The sequence below is a fragment of the Chiloscyllium plagiosum genome, chromosome 23 (genome assembly GCF_004010195.1).
Source record: "Chiloscyllium plagiosum isolate BGI_BamShark_2017 chromosome 23, ASM401019v2, whole genome shotgun sequence".
NCBI classification, from domain to species: domain Eukaryota; kingdom Metazoa; phylum Chordata; class Chondrichthyes; order Orectolobiformes; family Hemiscylliidae; genus Chiloscyllium; species Chiloscyllium plagiosum.
In genome coordinates this window covers 16653827-16675280 of record NC_057732.1, presented here as the reverse complement: position 1 = coordinate 16675280, position 21454 = coordinate 16653827, and the positions used below count along the sequence as shown (strand labels likewise).

General features: G+C 39.0%; 1 protein-coding gene across 3 annotated transcripts in view; it reads left to right on the top strand.

The window, feature by feature from the left end:
- Positions 1–21454, top strand: part of LOC122561654 (copine-8) — a 356185-nt gene that overhangs the window by 105619 nt on the left and 229112 nt on the right. For all 3 annotated transcript variants that reach the window (XM_043713602.1, XM_043713603.1, XM_043713601.1), the window contains exons 3-4: positions 12259–12305; positions 14609–14712. In XM_043713602.1, coding sequence (XP_043569537.1) covers positions 12259–12305; positions 14609–14712 — 151 coding nt within the window. The remainder of the gene's footprint in view (positions 1–12258; positions 12306–14608; positions 14713–21454) is intronic.

Below are 21454 nucleotides of genomic sequence, written 5' to 3'. Positions count from 1 at the left end.
TGCAGTTCTCCTTGATTCCACTGAGCATCCACTTAATCGACAACACATCCACAAACATTCACTCTGTCCACCACTGACACTCAGTTCCAGTAGTAGGTAAGATACACTGCATAAATTCACCAAGGGTCCTTAGAATGCACCTTCTGAACACAAAGCCACTACCATCTAGAAGGAGAATGAATGCTAATGCATGAGAACACTATCATCTGCAAGTTCCCCTCCTCACCATTCACCATCCTGGTTAGGGCATAGATCACTAGCCTTTCATTATTGCTGGGTCAAAATCGTGGGACTCCTTTTCTAATGGTGGTATAAATCTACCGACAGGAAATAGACTTCAATGGTTCAAGAAGGCAGCCTGTCACCTCCTTCTCAAGAGTAATTAGGGATGCACAAGCCCAGTGAAGCCCACATCTCATAAATGAATTAAAAACTATATTTTTGAAGGACCTTAGGCTGTTGGATACATAACTACCAATGATGAGACAAAATGGAGTTGGGGATCCCTAAAGTTAAAGTTGGAGGAAGGGAAAAGTCATGGATCACTGTCAAATTATTGTCATTTTTCTTGAGTAATGGTTTCTATTTTATTTTGCATTGGATAACAGTATATTATCTTGGATGAAAAATACTGTCACCCAGGTTCAAATTATTACTCTGTTTACTGTATGTGGTGACAGGAGACTTTAGAGCAACTAATTACCCAGCTTACATAATCATCACCAAATAGGGGCTTAAGATACTGATTGGTGAAATTCATGTCCAATCAGGAAACTCACCACTGATACTCTGCTTGGCTAGCAATCAAAGGTAGCCCCAGGTGGATAGGAGGCAAAGGCATGGGTGTAACTTTCAATGGTCACCCTTTTGCTCTTCATTTCTGTCCCTAATTTTCCTAAGCTTTTTAATTTATTTGTGGGTTGTGGATGTTGTTGGCTGGGGCAGTTTTTATTGCCTATCTGTAAGTGCCACTTGAACTGCTTGCTGGGATCATTTCAGAGTCAGTCACACTGCTTTGTGTCTCAAGTTACATGTAGGCCAACAAATGTAAGTATGACAAATTTCTCTCCCTAAAGTAGGGAATGAAATGTGTTTTTACAACAGTTGGCAATGGTCACATGATTGTCATTAAGCTAACTTGCATTTCCAGATATTTTGTTGATTCAAATTTCACCATTTGCAATGGCAGGATTTGAACTCATATTCCCAGAACATTTATCTTACATAACTGGATTACTATTCTAGTGACATATCACAACACCACTACCTCCCCTTAATTATGTGATATGGACTCCCCCATCAACCTGGCAGGTAAGTTTCTCTGTCAGGAGACCAGTCAATTTTTTTCACGTGCTGGGAAGGCAAGTAATTAGGCTGGTGGCGAGTTGGGACATTGTATTGCTGTTAATTGACCACTTAAGGACCTTAATTGGTATGGGACTGGATGCTCACCCATGGGCCTTTGCAACTAGAGTGCAATTGCTGAGGCAGCAAGAATGGGGGTGAGTACCTTCCTGGGGACAACTCATCCAATTGTTTGGTCTTTTCACCACCTTCCTTGTTGCCTCCAGTGGAGAGCAAATTGTGTGCCAAATGTGCAATCATGTAAGCAGCATTGAAGTAGTGGAAAAAGGAAACCGTGATAATACAGAAAAAACATGCTTTGCAAGATTCACAGTGGATGGAAGTCTTGGATAATTATTCATTTAGAGCAATTTGCTGTATGTTAGTATTAAAAAAGAAACAAATGCAAGCAGGCAGGAAATTTTGTGATTTAATTAATTATCTTCTCATGTCTCTTTTGTACCTTTAATTTTAAAATTACCTCAGTGTCCCTGATGAATGACTATAGTGAACTGATAGACCACAGCTGCGTTTTATGAAAGAGAATATTAATAAGTGGTTGTCAGCTAAGAGGGCCACCATGTAGAGTGGCCAAGATGAAACACAATTTTGTTTCCATGACATTGTGGAAACCTGGTGTTATTTGTTATACCACATAATAGGTCTGAAGAGATTAAAGTTCATAGAGTCCCTATAGTGTTGTAACTGGCCATTTGGCCCTTCAAGTCCACACCAACCCTCTGATGAGCAATCCATCCAGACCCATCACCCAACCCTATTCCTGGGTGGCAATTCCACCCAGCCTACACATCCCTGGACACTATGGGCAAATTTGCATGGCCAATCCACCCATGGCCAAAATTCATGTTACATTGGCTCCATCCATTCTACGGAAGTCATGCGCAATCTGTGGGTGGAAACAAGTATGATTCTATGAGTTGGGCTTCTGGAACCCAAAGAGAATAAAGAAACTATGTGATTACCAATGATGGCATCAAAAAAAACCTAATATGACTGAGAAGAAATAATGGCCAGAAAGTCACAAGAGGTTCAACAAAATTTTGCAATAACGGAAGTGTGACCATCACTGAACCACCATTCTCCAGTAGGGTGGCCAAACCAAGAGTTAGCTGAGAAAACACACTTTGACCATCAACAACATTCCATAACCATGGAGGACTTACTTGTCTATGACCAAAAGCTAATTACTCCCTCCCTTCATAGTGCTTTGTTTTATATCCCTGATTCCCTTGAGGAGCATGTCTTGTAAAGGGTGTATCAGGGATGTTTACACAGAATACATAGAATCAGGCCATTTGGCCCAACAAGTCCACACCAGCCCTCTGAAGAGTATCCAACCCAGACCTACTCCCCTACCCTATTACTCAACATTTCCCATGACTAATGCACCTTACTTATACATCCCTGAACACAGTGGGCAATATAGCATGGCCAATGTACTGAACCTGCACTCCTTTGGACTATGGGAGGAAACTGGAGCACCCAGAGGAAACCCATGCAGACACTGGGAGAATGTGCAAACTCCACACAGACATTTGCTCAAGGCTGGGATCAAAATGTTTGGAAATTGTCTGGTGTGTAGCAGTGGCTCTATTCACTGGTGCAATGGCAAAACATTTCAAGAGATTGAAGATCTCATATCTCATTGTGAAATCATCAATTGTGCAGAATTATCAAGTCTGGAAAACACTCCTGTTATCACTGAAGGCACATCAGAAGCTAATACTCAGCAAATCTTACAGGAAGAAATGAACAGTGAGAAAAAGAGAGAGCTGCACAACCCAATTAAGTCCATTTAGGAACCTTTGCCTGATAATCTTCATATAATGGATCAGTTGATTCTAGTGGTAAAAATGGTGATTTACTGAGGAACAATCTCCTAATAAGAACTGAGAAAATATACCTCATCAGTCAAGCAATCATAGAGTGTGATCGAAGACATCTAGTCTGATCAACAAACCAAAGGAGGTAAGCTACATATGACTCCATGGGTGATGGACTAGGGTTTACTGAGCCAAGACATGGTCTGAAAGAAGAAATTGGCTCAACTAAGTCTGCAGGATACAGCAGAAATGAGAATATTTCTTTTGATTAGATAACAATTATCTGACACAAAAACCATGGTACTACAAATAAAAGCTACTTAATTCAGCACAGTAGCTGTCTTCTAGTAGAACAGGAAGGAAATTCTGGAGTTAGGTGTCCTCCCGATAAGGTATTGAATGAATAACAACATCTACAAAGAACAATGCTTTCTGCAAAGAATATCTGAGAGGTGAAAGATCATCCAATGGAAAAATGATTCACAGGTCATACGCATGGTCAACAGTCCTCAATCAAGACATCTACCCTTCTCCAAGTTCCAAGAGGATGTAATCTGAGAGTCATAGAGATGTACAGCATGAAACAGACCCTTCGGTCCAACCCGTCCATGCCGACCAGATATCCCAACCCAATCTAGTCCCACCTGCCAGCACCTGGCCCATATCCCTACAAACCCTTCCTATTCATATACCCATCCATACGGCTTTTAAATGTTGCAATTGTACCAGCCTCCACCACTTCCTCTGGCAAACTGTGTAATATCCAGATCCCCTGTATTTATGTCAAATGAGACTCCATAGGAGCGGGGAAGGGTCGGGAGTGAGGTAGCGGGAGGGTAAATGGATTAGTGGTAAATACAAAGCAGTTATAATTATATAATGTGTTAATAAAAACATGGTGTGTGATATTGTAATGATTCTGAGGGGGTTACTGTCAGGGTTACATTGGCTTCACCATTCTACTAGTTTCTCACACAGCATTTGGGTGATGATGAGGAATATTACTCTAGCTTTTACAGGGAGCAGATGTATCTGTATCATATCTTTAAGTTCCTAATGATTATATGCCTGACCAAATGTAGTTTTGCTTATTGCTGTCATGCAGTAAACCTTCTTGTTATCTAAGAACAGTGACTCTTCCAATGGCATTCCATAGTGGTGCCTCCTCTACCACTAACTGCTAAATAAGCACAAGACATAGGAGGATTGGTGGCAGTTGAAATACTTCAAATGTAGTGCCACATGCATGTAGAGATGGCAAATACATCCGGATACCAGGAGAGGTCATTTAGGATCCTGAAAATTTTGACAAGACTTCACATGGCTGTGCCCAAGATTAAAATTCCCTGATTGTAAGTGAATATAGAAAGCCTTATTATTTCTGGTCTATTCTTTCATTAGTGTCTGCTGAGGGACAACCTACCTGGTCTTGTTTAATGAAACATGTTTTCATACAATTGTAAGCTTGTCATTCATTGGGATGCTTCAGTCGAAATTTTATTGACAAAAGTTTTAAAAATACTGCCAGCAAAAGACATTAAGTATTTTGTGTGGCATATTGTATTTGTGTATATATTTACCTTTTATCAAGTGAGTAATTTTATGGGGAAGATTATTTTTAAAGAGTATTTAGAGGAGTATGTTACAGACTTAATCTAAAGCTGAACTATCAGGATGGCAGGGAGGAAAGGAACAGGAGTATGTATTTTAGCCCATCTAGATTTCTTTATTTGTCATTGAGAAGGTAGTTGATCTGTAACTTAATTTCACATACCAACCTTTGCCCCCTTTCCCTTCATGCCTTTGGTTGAGAAAAAAAATCAATCTAGATTGAAAATCTGCCATCAATTATCATTTGCAGAGGAGAGTTCTAAATTTCTACCATCCTTTGCATTTTGAAACATTTCCTAATTTCAATCATGAAAGGTCTGCCCCTAGTTTTACACTCCCTAAACAGTGGAAATAATTTATCTCGTTTTGATTTTTATTATCATTAATATCTCAAACTTTGATCAGCTCATCCTGCAATCTTTTAAATTCCAAGGACTACAGCCCTAGTTTATGTAATCTCTGTTCATAATCTAATCATTGGCAAATCATCTCCGCACTCCCTCCAAAGACAGTACATCGTTCCTCGTGTGGTACCCAGAACTGTATACAGATTCAAGATGTGATTGAATTAGAACTTTATATTGTTGAGGTATGATTTCTAGCTCCCAACTCCTAGTCCTCTAGATATAACAGCAAAATTCTTTAAGTCTTTTGATTTTTTTTAATATACCCGTTCATGAAATTTTGATGATCTATATTCAGATACCCCTGACTTTTATTTGTACCTCAATTGTTGTTAATGTTAGTGTTTAGAAGGTACCTGTTTTATTCTTTAAGTTCCAAAGTGAATGACCTCCTACTTATCTAGATTGAAATTAATTTCCACAGTGTTGCCCACTTTCTTCATCTATTAATATAACTCTTCTTGTGATGTGCTGTTTCTACTCACAATGTTTACAATTCCACCAGTCTTTGTGCCGGTAGCATATTTGGATGTTTGACATTCAAACCTATCATTTACACTGTCAATATACAAGGTGAATGGTTGAGGTCTCAACAGAGATCCTTGTGGGATGCATATTCTGCCATTGGAGTGTCCATTAGTTATCCCTAAGCTTTGTCCCCTGCTGCTTAGTCAACCTCCTAATCAGTTGAGGAGAGGTTTGTATGCTTCCCATCTTCTTCCCCCTCCTTTTTTGACCATAACAGGTTTTTCTTTGTAAACGTTGGTACATGTGCCAATATAGGGCATATTGAGCTGTTTCCGCACTGTGATCATGAAACACATAATTGAACAGCTTTTTTTTTAGCTTTAACAAAGAAATGAGGATTGCTTTTAATGTACTGATCCCCTTCTAAAATAAATTAATAGACTTCTGAATAAAAAAAATGTTCTGGCTGCCGCATGCATGTGCACGCACACTCATTCAAAGTTTGCACATATGCAGATAGATTCCAAAATGAGCAAGTTAGAACAAGCAAGTTGGACTTCAGTGAAACTCGAGGGCTATACATTTTGTGTGGTTTGGTGACGTGGCTGGTTTAAGTCTGAATTTGGTAATCCCATTGCTTGCACTCTGTAGCCCTGATGCATCTCCTTTTCAAGCTAGTCAGTTTGGAACTAACTTGTGGAATGAGGTGAACAATATACTACACCACTTAGTGACCTTTAAAAACCATGGGTAGGATTACCTCAAAAACTGGAGATGCAAAATAATTGTCTCTTGTTAATTTTGAATACTCACAGACATAAAAAGCAAAATACTGAGGATACTAGAAATCTGAAGTAAAAATAAAAATGCTGAAACAGCAGGATATTTAGACGGAGAATTCAAGTTAAAATTTCAGGCTGATCAGAATTAAAACATGTTAGAATTGTAATAGATATCAAGCAAATTCTTTTAATCCACTTTCAAAGATTGAGTCTATGATAGTGTGGAAGGCAGGAAAGATTAAATGACCAATAGTACACAATCAAAGAGAATATTAAAAGGACAAGGAGAAAATCAACCATGTGCCTAGAACAGGTGCAAATGCTGTCCAAAAGCACAAAGAAAAGTTTAAATTGGAAACCAAATAGAGACTGAAGTAAGCAAACAAGAGACAATGAAACTCATGAAGAATTCTGAGTTAGTTATTCAGAATGCTTTAATTTAGACAGACTTGTAGAGGGAAAGAAAGGAAATTGGATCCCAAACGAGGTTGAATGGTAGGATAAAATGGTTTCAAAACCCACACTCTTGAAGGCTGCCAACAGCTGAAATAGAAGCCACATCCAGGTTTCTGGGGGAGGAACTTGTTAATTAGACTTCCTGTCTATGACATCAGACTTCAGGGAAATTAACTTCTGGTGGGTCTCGAGAAAATGAAAGCTAACCGAGAGGTCAGCTTTCAGTCTGTGGTCTGAACACATGAAAGGATTCGTGGCATATTTCTGTCTTGGAGTCAGCTGCCAAATAACCTGCATTATAATAAATTGTGGAAATAGTCCAGTCAAGCTGAAGAGCTGTGTAGTTTCTACCAGAATGGCCATTCTGTGTACTAGACTAGTATTGACTGGTTGAATAAAGATTACTTTAGGAAAATTGACATCAGGGTGTTATGATCTGAGTGGAAGAAATTCCACAGAAGTGTGTGTATTGTTGGTGACTCGATCTGTGGATCTTGGATTCAGTAAATTAGTAGTTGGAGACAAGCAGATGGATGATCAAAACCTGCATGACAAAGAGTGGTTGAAATCTACAGAGAAAGATAGGACTGAGAAACAATGTAGCACAGCAAGTCTATGAATGCCTCTGAGAAATCTGAGATTTATCTTTGTATCAGTTATTTAAACTGGGATTGATAATTTCTACTTTATAATTTTCAAATTGCTGTCACTGAAACCTTCCTAAAAAATAAATGTCAATCTCCATGATTGCATGTTCCTTCAAAACAGCAAACTGCATTTCCCTGCAAAACATGGCATGGATCCTGACAATATTCAGTTTCAAATCACAACAAAGGGTGACAAACAGAATTGCAAAAAAAGGGAGCATGCAAAGAAACTTGTAAGGATTTTTCAAAGTCAATGCAAAACATACATTTATTTGAGGAGAAAAACAAGTCGATGATCCAATGCGGCTCAATGCCTTTTAACAATTGTTAACAATGATACTGTCACTGAAAAGAAGGAAGTGACAGACGTGTTAAATAATTACTTTTGCATTGGTATTTAGAGTAGAGGAAGATATTAAAATACCAGACGTCCCAAGGAAACTGGTCAAGATCTAACATAGATTTATGTGGATAACAGTAAAACAAGAGTTTGAAAAATAAAGGCACAGAAGAGTGACTCATCTCCTGACCATATGGTTTTTATTGCAAGGTTTAAAAGAAAAAGGTGGGAACATCATAAATGTCCTACTTTTAATCTTTTAAAGTTCTCTTAATTTTGGAGGGGTATAAAATGCAGCCCAGGATTTTATATTGTTACTTATCCTGCACCTATTTATTACATTAGCTCTTGCCTGTACTTTTCAAAAATCTCTTAATCTTTAATCAACTATAACTGCTCTTACTGTCAGTAAACAACTCATCAAACTACTGATAGTCTGCTTACAACACATGGAGCTGTTAACTTGCTGAACAATTAATCTCCGATGATAATGCCTCCCTAATTTTCTCTTTCTTTTGATTCCAGCTGTTTCTACTGGTTTCTTAAATACCTCATCCTTCATCATCTTATTTTACTACATTATGGATAATGTCTGAATCTGTTCATTTATTATATTATCCTGGTTGCTTTGCAGACTTTCTGACCAACTTTATTTCTTTTTCATATCTTAATCCACCCAAAATGTTCTTTTATTATTCCTGCATGTACTCTTTTCATGGTGGTCTCATTCCTATTTGTACCGATTACCATTCCTAGTCCCTTTTGACTCATCCTCATGTCCTACTTAGTCAACTGATCTGTGCTAACTAAATCTATTATTATCTTTTCTTAACCATACCCTCACATTTATTTCTGCCAATGAGTTACTGTACGTATTTCACTAAGGCCATAGCTTTTTTCTTTGAAGATTTTATTTGTAGATTTTGTATCTTTCCTGGTATATCTGGTTCTGTTCTGTGGTAAACATCTGACAGAAAACAACCTCAGGGTGCTGCATTGCATCTTGCTGATGTCTTCACATGTTTATCAAGTATACCATATTAGAATTGGAATATAAACTCCTTATTTTTCAATAGACAAATGCATACTTTGTAGTTTCAAGGTTAGTTATGTCACCATGCATCCTCAATGAAATCCTTTTCCTTCTTCCCTTACCGCTTAGGAAAACACATTCACCTTTTTGGTTTCATTTTCTTTGTTTTCTTCTTAGAATTAATTCTGTAGAAAAGATTATTCTGTGCTTCCTATTTTCAATTTTGTACTGTCAGGTCCTGGCCTTCTAAATGACCTTGTTCCTTACACTGTCCACTGAGACATTTGGTGAGAAGAGGTGTCCGGGGGTGGAAAGTCAAGTGGGTGGTAACAAATATTATCATGGCACAGGCTGTTGCGTTACTTCTGACCCAGGCTGAATAACATCCTCAACACTAGTTCTACTAACCTGCTGAGTGCAGGAACCATGTGATGTAGCATTGAAGGCTGTGTTCAGAAGTTAGCTGGGAAATTCTTCATAGAGAATATAAGTAGCAACCCAGAACCAGCTATCAATCAGGTGATGAAAGGGAGGAAAAAACTCAGGGAAAGGACAATCGCTAGAGCACCAGCGCTGATAAATTGCTGAAGCTGTGGGCTGGTAAATGCCTGGATTCTGAAGCATTTCATCTTAAGATCTTAAAGAAGTCGCTAGTGAGATAATTGATTCTTGAGTTTTAATTTTTCAAACTCTTGATTTTGGGTTGGTTCATTTGATTGGAAGGTAGCAAATATAACTCCCTTAATTTCAAAGCAGGAAACTGCAGGCTAGTTTTAAAAATTCATTCAGGAGATGTTGGTGTCACTGGCAGCTCTTTAAAACATTGATGCCCCCATTGATTTTCTCAAACTGTGAGAAAACAATCTGAGTTGCTGTAGGCCAGTGGTCCTCCAATATTTGGTTACATGTCTCCCTGCAGTTTCATTTTTAACTACTAAACCCAAACAGTTTTGTAAATCATTATAATTGTACGCATATGCCAACAAATTTTTTTAAGCTTACTATTTTTTTTTGGTGAGAGTATTTGTTGGAGCATAAGTGCAAGAAGTTGGGATAAATGGGTGATAATTTCAGTCTCAAACCATCACATGGTTCCTACACTCAGCAGGTTAGTAGAACTAGTGTTGAGGATGTTATTCAGCCTGGGTCAGAAGTAACACAACAGCTTGTGCCATGATAAGATTTGTTACCACCCACTCGACTTTCCACCCCCCGACATTTCTTCGAGCCTACCCTGCCATTTATTATGTTCATGGCAGATCATCCAATTCATTAGTCTGTCCCACTTTCCCCCATATCCTTTGATCACTTTCACCCCAATCCCTATATCAACTTCTTGAAATCATCCAATGCTTTAGCCTGGACAGCTTACTGTGGAGTGAATTCCACAGGCTCACCTCTCTCTAAGTGAAGAAATCTCTCCCTCATCGCAGTACTAAATGGTTTGCCCCATATCCTAAGACTGTGATCCCTGATTCTGGACTTCCCTGCCATTGGGAACATCTGCACTGCACCCCCCCAAACATCCATTCATCAATCACAGTATGTGAGTATCACTGGCCAGGCCAGCATTTATTGCCCATCCCCAATTGTCTAGAGGGCAGTTAAGAGTCAACCATGTTGCTGTGGATCTGGAGTCATATCTCGGTCAGACCTGGTAAGGATGGCAGTTTCCTTCCCTGAATGACATTAGTGAACCATTTGGGTTTGTCCTGACAGTCAGCAATAGTTTCATGGTCATCATTAGACTCTTAATTCCAGATATTTTATCACAGATATTCCAGTCAAAACAATCCTAATTGATTCAATCTCTTGTTATATGTCAGTCCTGCCACTTTAGGAATAAATTTGCAAAATCTTAACTGCACCCCTTTATTGCAAAAATATCCAAATCAGGTAAAGAGACCAAAACTTCACGCAATATTCCAGGTTTGGTCTCCTGAGGTCCTGTATAATTGCAACAAGCTATCCCTGCTCCCAAACTCAAATCCTGTCATTATGAAGGCTCACATATAATTTGCGTTCAGATGATTGTGTTACAACGTGTGTTTCGCCAATGCAATTCGCTGTAATGCGATTGACAAACTGGGAATGCTGTTTTTACAGTGTGAACTTTTAAAATATGCATTGGCTGTAAAACGATTACAGCACCAACACTTTAACTGCTGTTTCTAAACCGCGATTTTTCTATTATGTGGGGTTGCACAAGAACGCAGCCATCATGTTATAGAAGAATTGACTGTACTCGCCTTCAGTGACCAACATACAAGGACACCGAGATCACATTCCTGCTCTTCAATTTATAGCCATTTATGTCAATAATCTGCCTTCCTGTTTTTTTTCGGTCCCGAAGTTTTATCCACACTATGCTGCATTTGCCCACTGACTCCGTTTGCGGAGCCTTGACAACTCTGTCTGTCTGATTACTTCGGATGCTCTGCATTCATTTGGACACAAAAACACAAATTGGTTTTTTTTGAAACTCAATCTTGGCCGCACTGTTAACTGATATGTCAATGAAGATTTCTTGAACTTTTACAGTGAGCTTTTCTTGTGAGATAGGAAATGCAGGAAAATTTGAGAAAATATACCAGCACCAGCTCTTTCTGTTGTCCATTGTGTGAAGTAATGTGCATTGCATGTTTAAGCAGGGGAAGCTGCAAGGAACTTGGAGGTTTGCATCTCAGTTTCTTTTAAGTTTTTTTCAGCATACTTTGCTGTGGAAAATGTACTTGTAGTTTATATATAAATTATATGCAACAACGTAAAGTAATTTTGAGTTAGATTTACCCATATAATGGTATTAACATGTTATTTTATCAATTTTTATCCAGTATGTGCAATTCCAAGTTATTGTTCCTATTATATTACATATTTTGTGTGCTTCTTGTCCTCAAATTTATTTCTAATATTTTTATCGTATTAGCTTATTCAGTATTACAGTCTGTAGTCCATATACAGTCAATTTTTTTTCTGATCTAACTTCTGTGTGAAGTTTTTATCAGTTCCTGAAGACTTTAAATGTTTATTTGGAATGGAAGATGATTATTCCCACTTATTCAAACTTTTCATGTGTACTTGCTTAACCAACGTGGTTTAAATGTCATATTCCTATAGAGAATCACTTTCTTTCATAGAACATTCAACAAAGTTAATCTTAATGTAGCATCCCTAATTTCATTTCAGTCAATACAAAAAGCAAACATTGGACCATCGTTGTTCAACAAACAAGATATCTTTTTGTATCCTATGAGTCAGTTGTCAAAACAGTGTACAACATGCTGTGGTGATGAATTACAATTAATTTTTGCTCTGCATTTTCCCTACAGTTTGTGTTTTATATTTACAAGGAATTGGGAACAAAGAATGGAGAGAGGTATGTAAACAATAATGCAACTTATAATAAATGCGACTTGATAGTGCAGTTGAAACATTGCTAAAAGAAGCCAGGAAGTTAAAGATTTACAGCTGTGGCTCATCAGGATTGGGAAGCAAAAGACTCACAAAATTATGTAGCAGAAGAAGAAAAAACTTGGACTACTTAACTTCTTTTTACAATGTTTAACAAATGCCACATTTCAAAAACAAATCAATAGCAGACTATAATTTAATGTCAAAGCGATCACTAGAAATATTACACAAGAGTAAATAAGTTAAAGCTGTGGATCTATCAGTATGAGTTAAAAGCTGTTATTGCAAGCAGTAAATGTAGCTAATTATTACTTATGTTCTGACAAAAGGTAGAACGGATTGTATGAGCCGTGTTCCATTCCATCACTCGCTCTTTGCTGGAGTGAGATTTCTGCCAGTCCCAGCAATGTACCACTGCTTTAAGATACATGTTTCCCTTTTTAGGTTCTCTACATATGGAACATTAATGCTATGGCTTTCCAGTACTTTCACTGTTCTAGAATGTTGAGGCTCCCTGATTTGCCTCAATTAAATTGTTCCCTGGAAGATAGCTAAGTCTTCGCCAGCATGTAGTGGCACTCACAGATGGCCCAAGACTCAAAGGGAGCCAAGACAGCTAGTAGAGAGAAAAGAAGTCTTAACAACCATGAGTGTCAGAAAACTTCTCCCAATTTCCCCTTTATTCTTCTAACAATCTTACCATAAGTAACATTATTAAAACTATTCACAGTGACTTGGTCTATTCCCACCCCTCAATCAGAAATCGTGAGGTGAAGTCCCATTTCAGAAGCTTAAGTGACAGAACTTGACACTCCATTGAACTTCTGAGGCACATTCTTCTTTTGGATGAGAAATTTAATGGAGGCCCCACCATGTAATCAGCAAGATATGAAAGATCTGGTGCAAATATTTGACCATAAGCACAAGAAAATATTTGAAGAGGAGCAGGACACTTTTCACCACTGTTATGCCTGAGAATTAACCCAATGATCACATACTATTTTTTAGAATCATGCTGTACACACTTCAACAGTGACTGTGCTGTAAAGCACTAAGGTTGTGTAAGTGTCTATATAAAATCAAAACATTTAACTTTCATTTAATGGATGTCTAATTAGTGAAAAAAGCTGCCACCAACCTACCTCATCAAACTGTCTGGCCTAGAGTTTCTGTTTGATTGTGCTGTTTTGGGCACAATTTGTCCCATTCATAAAAGTCCAATTCACAGGTCTGTTGGATATTAAATGTGAGTCATGTTCAGCATAACTCCAGTCTATGGTGATATTTTGTACTAGTCTAAAAGCCTTTGTGCTTGAAGACAGCTTGACCCAAAGACTGAGTGCTCTTTATATTGAATTAGTTATGAGCTTTCACTAATTGCGCTCACTTACGGCATACAAGAAAACTCAAATCTTATTTTTCATAGGTGCTGGGATACTGATGTGAAAGCGTTTCAATATAATTCTAATTTTACTAAGAGACTGACTACCACAAAATAACAAACGAATGGTTTTATATATTTTTAAAAAGCCATTTTCTATGCTTCAAAATTGGGCTACCAGCATGTGGTGGAGTAGATACGCAGCTTAAAATGCCTAATTTTGTGAAGAACATATTTTTTAACAGCACATTGAAATTGTACCAAATTACTACTGTGTTAAATTTGTCATGGAATATTTACATTGTAAATACTGTCCAATGCATTGGTTTATGCAGATTTTGCTTTCATTGGTATGTAGATGGTTTTGAGGGGAAAATTAGACGAATAAACATTTCTCAAAGTTGACATAGGTTTGGATGGACAAAAGTTATAATGAAACACTATTTTTGTAATTTCTGTCACTGCTGATATAATATTTTGGAATCTCTGTTAAATTTACAAACTTCAGACATTATCTGAAATTACATATTCAATATTCAATTAACTTCCAGAAGTTTTAGTAACCTTGAGCAAGGTTTTCATAATTGATATTTAGTATGTTATTTGCTAATATCTGTGAAGTAAATTACACAAAGCATACTCAATGTTTATCAGTATTACATATGCTTATGCTATGTCTACTTTTATAGCAATAATAGGGAGTGGAAAATTCGATTTAAAATTTAAAATTTGGCCATTTAAATTAATTGTTTGTGATTGATGTACTACATTTAATCTGAATCCAGAGTATACTTCCTGATAATTTGTTATGCATTTGCTTAGCTCAATACAGCAGGAAATGTATAAGATAAATTATGCTTTAAATTAAATTATGTTCTTTTTAACAGTATGGAAGAACAGAAGCTATTGACAATACATTGAACCCAGATTTTGTGAGAAAATTTCTTCTTGATTACTTCTTTGAAGAACGCCAGAATCTCCGATTTGATCTGTATGTATATATGCTGCGAAGATCCATAGTTAGGAAATAATATTTATTTAATTATTGAAAATGATTTGCATCTTCTCTCATCTTTCCAAACCGAAATTTAAAATAACTCGCATGTTTCAGTATTTCAACTTGTATTAAACAAGCTACTTTTGAGCAAGTACTTAGTGTGCTGCAATGTAGTTCAGTGATAGAATCATAGAGTGTTTGCAGCACAGGGAGAGGCCATTCCCACTGTGCTGGCTTTTTGTAAGAATGATTTACCTCTCTAAAATCCCTCGCTTTTACCCCATACCTCTGCAAACATATCCTCTTCAGATAATTCTCCAATTTTTGAAGTTATCGCTGAATCTGCCTGCAACACAGCCTTAGGCGATGCATTCCAGATTCTTGTCACTTGCTGCATAAACGTTTCTCCCTCCATCACACTAGGCTCTTTTGCTAATCTTCTTAAATCCTCTAATTCTCAGCCCTTCTGTCAGTGGGAATAGTGTCTCCCTATCTTTTCTGCCAGAATTTCTCATCATTTCGAATGCTGCTATCAAATCTCCTCTGATTTTTCTCTTTTCCAAGGAGAGCAGCCCAACAATTCGTGAAGTCTCCCTCAGTAGCACTTTCAAATTGTGCTTTCTTAAGTAGTCATTTGCCCTGGAAATGTCTGTAATTTAGTACCCAGCACCAAGTACGATTAAATACACTAAGGCAATATTGTTTCATCAGTAGGTTAAAGCTTATTTCCAGGTCTCCGCTGCGTTATCAATTTATATTTCAAGTTGTTCTTGCAGTTTAACCATCACTCTTCTGTGGATTTTGTTCTGTAAAGTCCTCAGATCTTTTCCTGTGTTTTATTATCAAGAGAAAACATCTTAAAGAAATGAATAAACATAAAATAAAAAATGAAATCCATAGATATGGGACTTTGATGGTGGGATGGGGGGAGGTGGAAATTTTGACCAGTTGACATGTTGGGAGCAGGGATCTGGTTCTTGGTGGAACATTCAGAAATATAGATTTCTCTGCATGCCAACTTTTGTTCCTGACCTAGAGGATAACCTGATTGACAGACTTGATTTCCATTGGGGTAGGGAGCATGGCAAAAGAGATTGCAAATTCAAGAAATATAGAGTTATAGAGATGTACAGTATGGAAACAGACCCTTCAGTCCAACCCGTCCATGCTGACCAGATATCCCAACCCAATCTAGTCCCACCTGCCAGCACCCGTCCCATATCCGTCCAAACCCTTCCTATTCATATACCCATCCAAATGCCTCTTAAATGTTGCAATTGTATCAGCCTCAACCACTTCCTCTGGTAGCTCATTCCATACATGTACTACCCTCTGCGTGATATGTCTCATCCCTGAAGGAGTCTCATCTTCCTGAACCTTGTGGCCTTAGAGTGGGGGACCCTGGGATTAGGGGTCTGATCCCAAATTGAGGCTGTAATTGTTGACCCCTAACAGAATAAGGAATGTCTGATCCCTGATATTGATGGGGACTCCATCTTGGTTGGTCTGATCCCTGAGAGATCTAAGCAACCTACCAAAGCAGCTTCAATGTCTACTGCCAAACCACCCAGAAGGATAAGGCATGGTAATATCACCATCTGCAAGTTTCTCTCCAAGCCACATACTGGTCTGGTTAGACTTTATCACTTTTCCCTCACTACCTTTGGCTCACTACAACTGCTGGGCCAAGACCCTGAGAATCTGGATGACCATGGTTAAACCAAGTTTATCCCAAAATTTCAAAACTTACTAGTGTGTGTAAAATGACAACTTGCCTCCCAGGTGCAGATTTGACTACCTGTCCTTTGTCCTGCCTCAGTAAAACATTGAAATAAGTGTCTGGGAGCCAATTTACTCCCCAGTAACATCCAATCCCAACTATTTACCATGTTAAACTAAAACCACCCCTAATCACCCATGTGTTCTATTTAGCATTTAGTGAATTATTTGTTAATTGGACTGATTAAAACAAACACACACACACAAAACATTTTCAAGCCATTTAAGGGCAATTTTACATATTAGTTGAAGTGCTAATCCTTTTCTTAAGGATTTCTAAATGTGTGATTTTATTTTCACATCAGACATTTACATTTGCTAGGATTTATAGGTCATTTTCCCCTCAAAATTATTGGTTATATTTTTCTTTCGTAGAATGGCATCTGTTTGATCACAATGTATTCTATCATTGTATTTGGACAAGCCTGCAGATTTCTGGAAGACTTCAGTCAAAAGCCTTTCTTTTGCACAAAAAGTTTTCTTTTAAATATTTGTAATATGAAGGCAGAAATGCATACAGTGTTATAGTTCAACACATAGTGTATTAAAACAAAAATGAGAACACTGGCAAATTTGTTCATGGGACTTTTTTTGGTGAAATCTGGGAGGCAATAGAAATCTTTACTCAACAAGGTATGCAAACATTTCTTCTATCATGGATAAGAGAGAGGTGAATTTATATATTTTTATTGATCTTCTGTCTGTTACAGAGGTGATTTTTATTGTCTTTCCCTTAAGAAAAAGGCTGTGGTGTATTTCCCTAAACCCTGTTTGTGAAGACCGATTTAAAAATAACTCACAGAAAGTCCTTTAGTGCTAAAGCAAGGTAATATTTATTACTGCGTTCAAAATCCAAATTGTTCATGACACATACTTATACACATGTGACCTTGACTGTGAAGTAGCACCATGGACTGGGAATGAAGGAAGAGGAATATTACAATAAATTAGGTTAAATTCAAAGCAATCAGAAGTATTTGACATGAGTTAGAGAATATAATAACTCAATGTCCTCTTGAGGCTCTTTCAGTTAGCTTTGCACAGAGATCACTTTTGTAGGAGCTCAGATGGATGGAAATCTGCCATCTTCACCTTGGGGTCTGGCCTATGTGTAACTCCAGACCTAAAGCAAAGTTCTTGACTCTCAACTTCTCTCTGAAATGACCTAGCAAGCCACTCAGTTGTATGAATTGCAACGAAGTCTCAACAAAGAAATGAAGCTGAACAGACCATCGAGCATTGATCTCGGCATCGGAAAAGACAGTGACACAAAGAGACCTGTCGATCTTGCAAAGTCCTCCTTACTGACATCTGGGAGCTGGTGCCAATATTGGGAGAGCTGTCTCACACAATGCTCAAACAACAGCCTGACATAGTCATACTCATGCAATCTTACCTCACAGACAGTGTCTCACACGTCCTGTCCAACTGACAGGACAGACCCAGTGGAGGTGGCAGCACTGTGTTATACAGTCGGGAGGGAGTTGCATTCAGAGTCCTTAAAGTTAACTCTGGATTCCATGGAGTTTCATGTCTTCAGGCAAGGAAGCCTCCTGCTCATTACCACGTACCATTCTCCCTTGGCTGATGAATCAGTAGGAGAAAGTGAGGACTGCAGATGCTGGAGATCAGAGCTTAAAAATGTGTTGCTGGAAAAGCGCAGCAGGTCAGGCAGCATCCAAGGAGCAGGAGAATCGATGTTTCGGGCATAAGCCCTTCTTCAGGAATGAGGAAGGTGTGCCAAGCAGGCTAAGATAAAAGGTAGGGAGGAGGGACTTGGGGGAGGGGCGTTGGGAATGCGATAGGTGGAAGGAGGTTAAGGTGAGGGTGATAGGCCGGAGAGGGGGTGGGGGCGGAGAGATCGGGAAGAAGATTGCAGGTCAAGAAGGCGGTGCTGAGTCTGAGGGTTGGGACTGAGATAAGGTGGGGGGAGGGGAAATGAGGAAGCTGGAGAAATCTGCATTCATCCCTTGTAGTTGGAGGGTTCCTAGGCGGAAAATGAGGCGCTCTTCCTCCAGGCGTCGTGTTGCCATGGTCTGGCGATGGAGGAGGCCAAGGACCTGCATGTCCTTGGCGGAGTGGGAGGGGAAGTTAAAGTGTTCAGCCACGGGGCGGTTGGGTTGGTTGGTGCGGGTGTCCCAGAGGTGTTCTCTGAAACGTTCCACAAGTAGGCAGCCTGTCTCCCCAATGTAGAAGTGCTTGGCACACCTTCCTCATTCCTGAAGAAGGGCTTATGCCCGAAACGTCGATTTTCCTGCTCCTTGGATGCTGCCTGACCAGATGAATCAGTACTCCACCATGTTGAGTAGTATTTCGAGGAGTGTGTCCTCTGTGCTTGCAAACTCTAGAAACAATCTACTGTCCTTAATTGGACAATGGATCTGAATCACCTTCTGGGAATATTCCCTGCTGGGTGCACATCAGACCTGTGAGAGTTCTGGATCTGGAAATAGATTTAATTCCTGAAAATGTTCTATCAGCACAAGATTCTGTTTCCCTCTTTGTGCTAAGATTTACAGCACTTTATGTTTTTATTTCTTAAGTCCAGTATCCACTGTAGTTTTGCTTTTGTGTAATTTTTTTTATGATTGCAAGCTGGATTAACTGAAAATTTATTCAAACATGTCCCATGCATAACAGTATATTAATGACTTGTTTACCTTAAAACAGGGTTCAGATGAAGAGGCTTTTTTTTATTGTTCCTACTTTATTTAGCAATGTGGTGAGTAACTGTGCTTAATGATGTGCTTTTAAAGATCGTTACAAATTTTATTCTCTCATATATATACAAAATAGCGAAGACTTGCCCTTTTAATGGGAATGCAACTTGTATTTAACACCGGGGGATGGAATTATTTTTATACCATTTGCTATGTATGTATCTTTATTACATACCATAAACACTACAGTTTAGCGAATATTGTGATTCATACATACTCCAGAGACTTCCTTTCATTCCCAGTCTATGGTGCTAATTTACAGACAAGGTTACACCTTAAAAAAATGTGAAAGTATATTTCAAATAATCTGTGGTCCTAGGATGAACAATGGATCCTTTTCTAACCAGGCAAAGCCAGAAATTTATACTTTAAATTTCTTTGGCTAATATATCCGTTGGACAGACCACATATGTTGAATTGCAACTTACAGATCAAGTTTAATAAGAATTAAAATTTAGCCCTAAGCAGAACAGCTAGACCTGCTAGATTATATTACAATGTGGAATGCTCATTCCCTCCAAATAAATAACATTTCAGAATCACTTAGTTTTTTTCTGTTCTATATTAGACCAAAAGTACTATGAATATGTATTGCTACATCATCCTTTGACTCTGTCCATGTGGCAATACATTGAGAAAAAATATAAGTCTGTCCAAGAGAAAGGCTGCAGTAGTGAGTATACTGGATTCTTTCTTGATTATATGTTTTTTGGAGATAAGTCTCTTGATTAAACTTAAAATATAAGCCACAGCTATTAATTTAACCTGAGGCTGTGTTTGTAGAGGAATAAGACGGTGTTATTTTCTGGGTCTGTAGATTGTGAAGGAGCAAAAATGGCCTTTGCAGTGATATGTACTTCTTGTCAGATGTAGGAGTTTAAAGAGAGTATAAGGGTTATTGCAGATTATATCTGCCATAAATGCTGTTGGATGCGAATCTTATCAGATCGAGTGGATTGGTTGGAGAGACAGTTAGAAGCGATGAGGAATTTGCAACAGCAACAGTATGTGATGGATGGTAGTTACAGGAAGGGGGGAAAGTCTCAGATACGGTCACATAGATGGGTTAACTCCAGGAAGGGTGAGAGGGGTCGGCACCTAGGGCAGGAGTCTTGTGTGGATATACCCATTTCAAACAGGTATGCTGTTTTGGAAAATGTAGGGGGTGATGGATTCTCAGGGAAACATAGCACGAACAGCCAAGTTTCTGGTATTGAGACTGGCTCTAATGCAACGAGGGGTACGTCGGCTTCCAAGAGATCAATTGTATTAGGGGATTCTGTAGTCAGAGATACAGACAGACGTTTCAGTGGCCAGCAGAGAAAAAGCAGAATGGTGTGTTGTTTCCCTGGTGCCAGGATCAAGGATGTCTCAGAGAAGGTGCAGAATGTTTGTGGGCGGCACGGTGGCGAGTGGGCGGCACGGTGGCCTCACAGCGCCAGAGACCCGGGTTCAATTCTCGCCTCAGGCGACTGACTGTGTGGAGTTTGCACGTTCTCCCCGTGTCTGCGTGGGTTTCCTCCGGGTGCTCCGGTTTCCTCCCACAGTCCAAAGATGTGCAGGTCAGGTGAATTGGCCATGCTAAATTGCCCGTAGTGTTAGGTAAGGAGTAAATGTAGGGTATGGGTGGGTTGCACTTCAGCGGGTCGGTGTGGACTTGTTGGGCCAAAGGGCCTGTTTCCATACTGTAATGTAATCTGTAATGTAATCTAATGTTCTCATGGGGTAGAGGGGCCAGCAGGAGGTCATTGTCCACATGGGAACCAATGACATTGGAAGGGAAAAGGTTGAGACTGTGAAGGGAGATTACTGAGAGTTTGGCAGAAATTTAAAAAGGAGGTCCTCAAGGGTAGTAATATCTAGATTACTCCCAGTGCTATGAGGTAGTGAGGGCAGGAATAGGAGGATAGAGCAGATGAAAGCATGGCTGAGGAGCTGGTATATGGGAGAGGGATTCACATTTTTGGATCATTGGAATCTCTTTTGGGGTAGAAGTGACCTGTACAAGAAGGACAGATTGCACCTAAATTGGAAGGGGACTAATATACTGGCAGGGAAATTTGCTAAAACTACTCAGGAGGATTTAAACGAGTAAGGTTGCGGGGGTGGGGGCTGGTGGGACCCAGGGAGATAGTGAGGAAAGAGATCGATCTGAGACGGGTACAGCTGAGAACAGAAGTGAGTCAAACAGACAGGGCAGGCAGGGACAAGGTAGGACTAATAAATTAAACTGCATT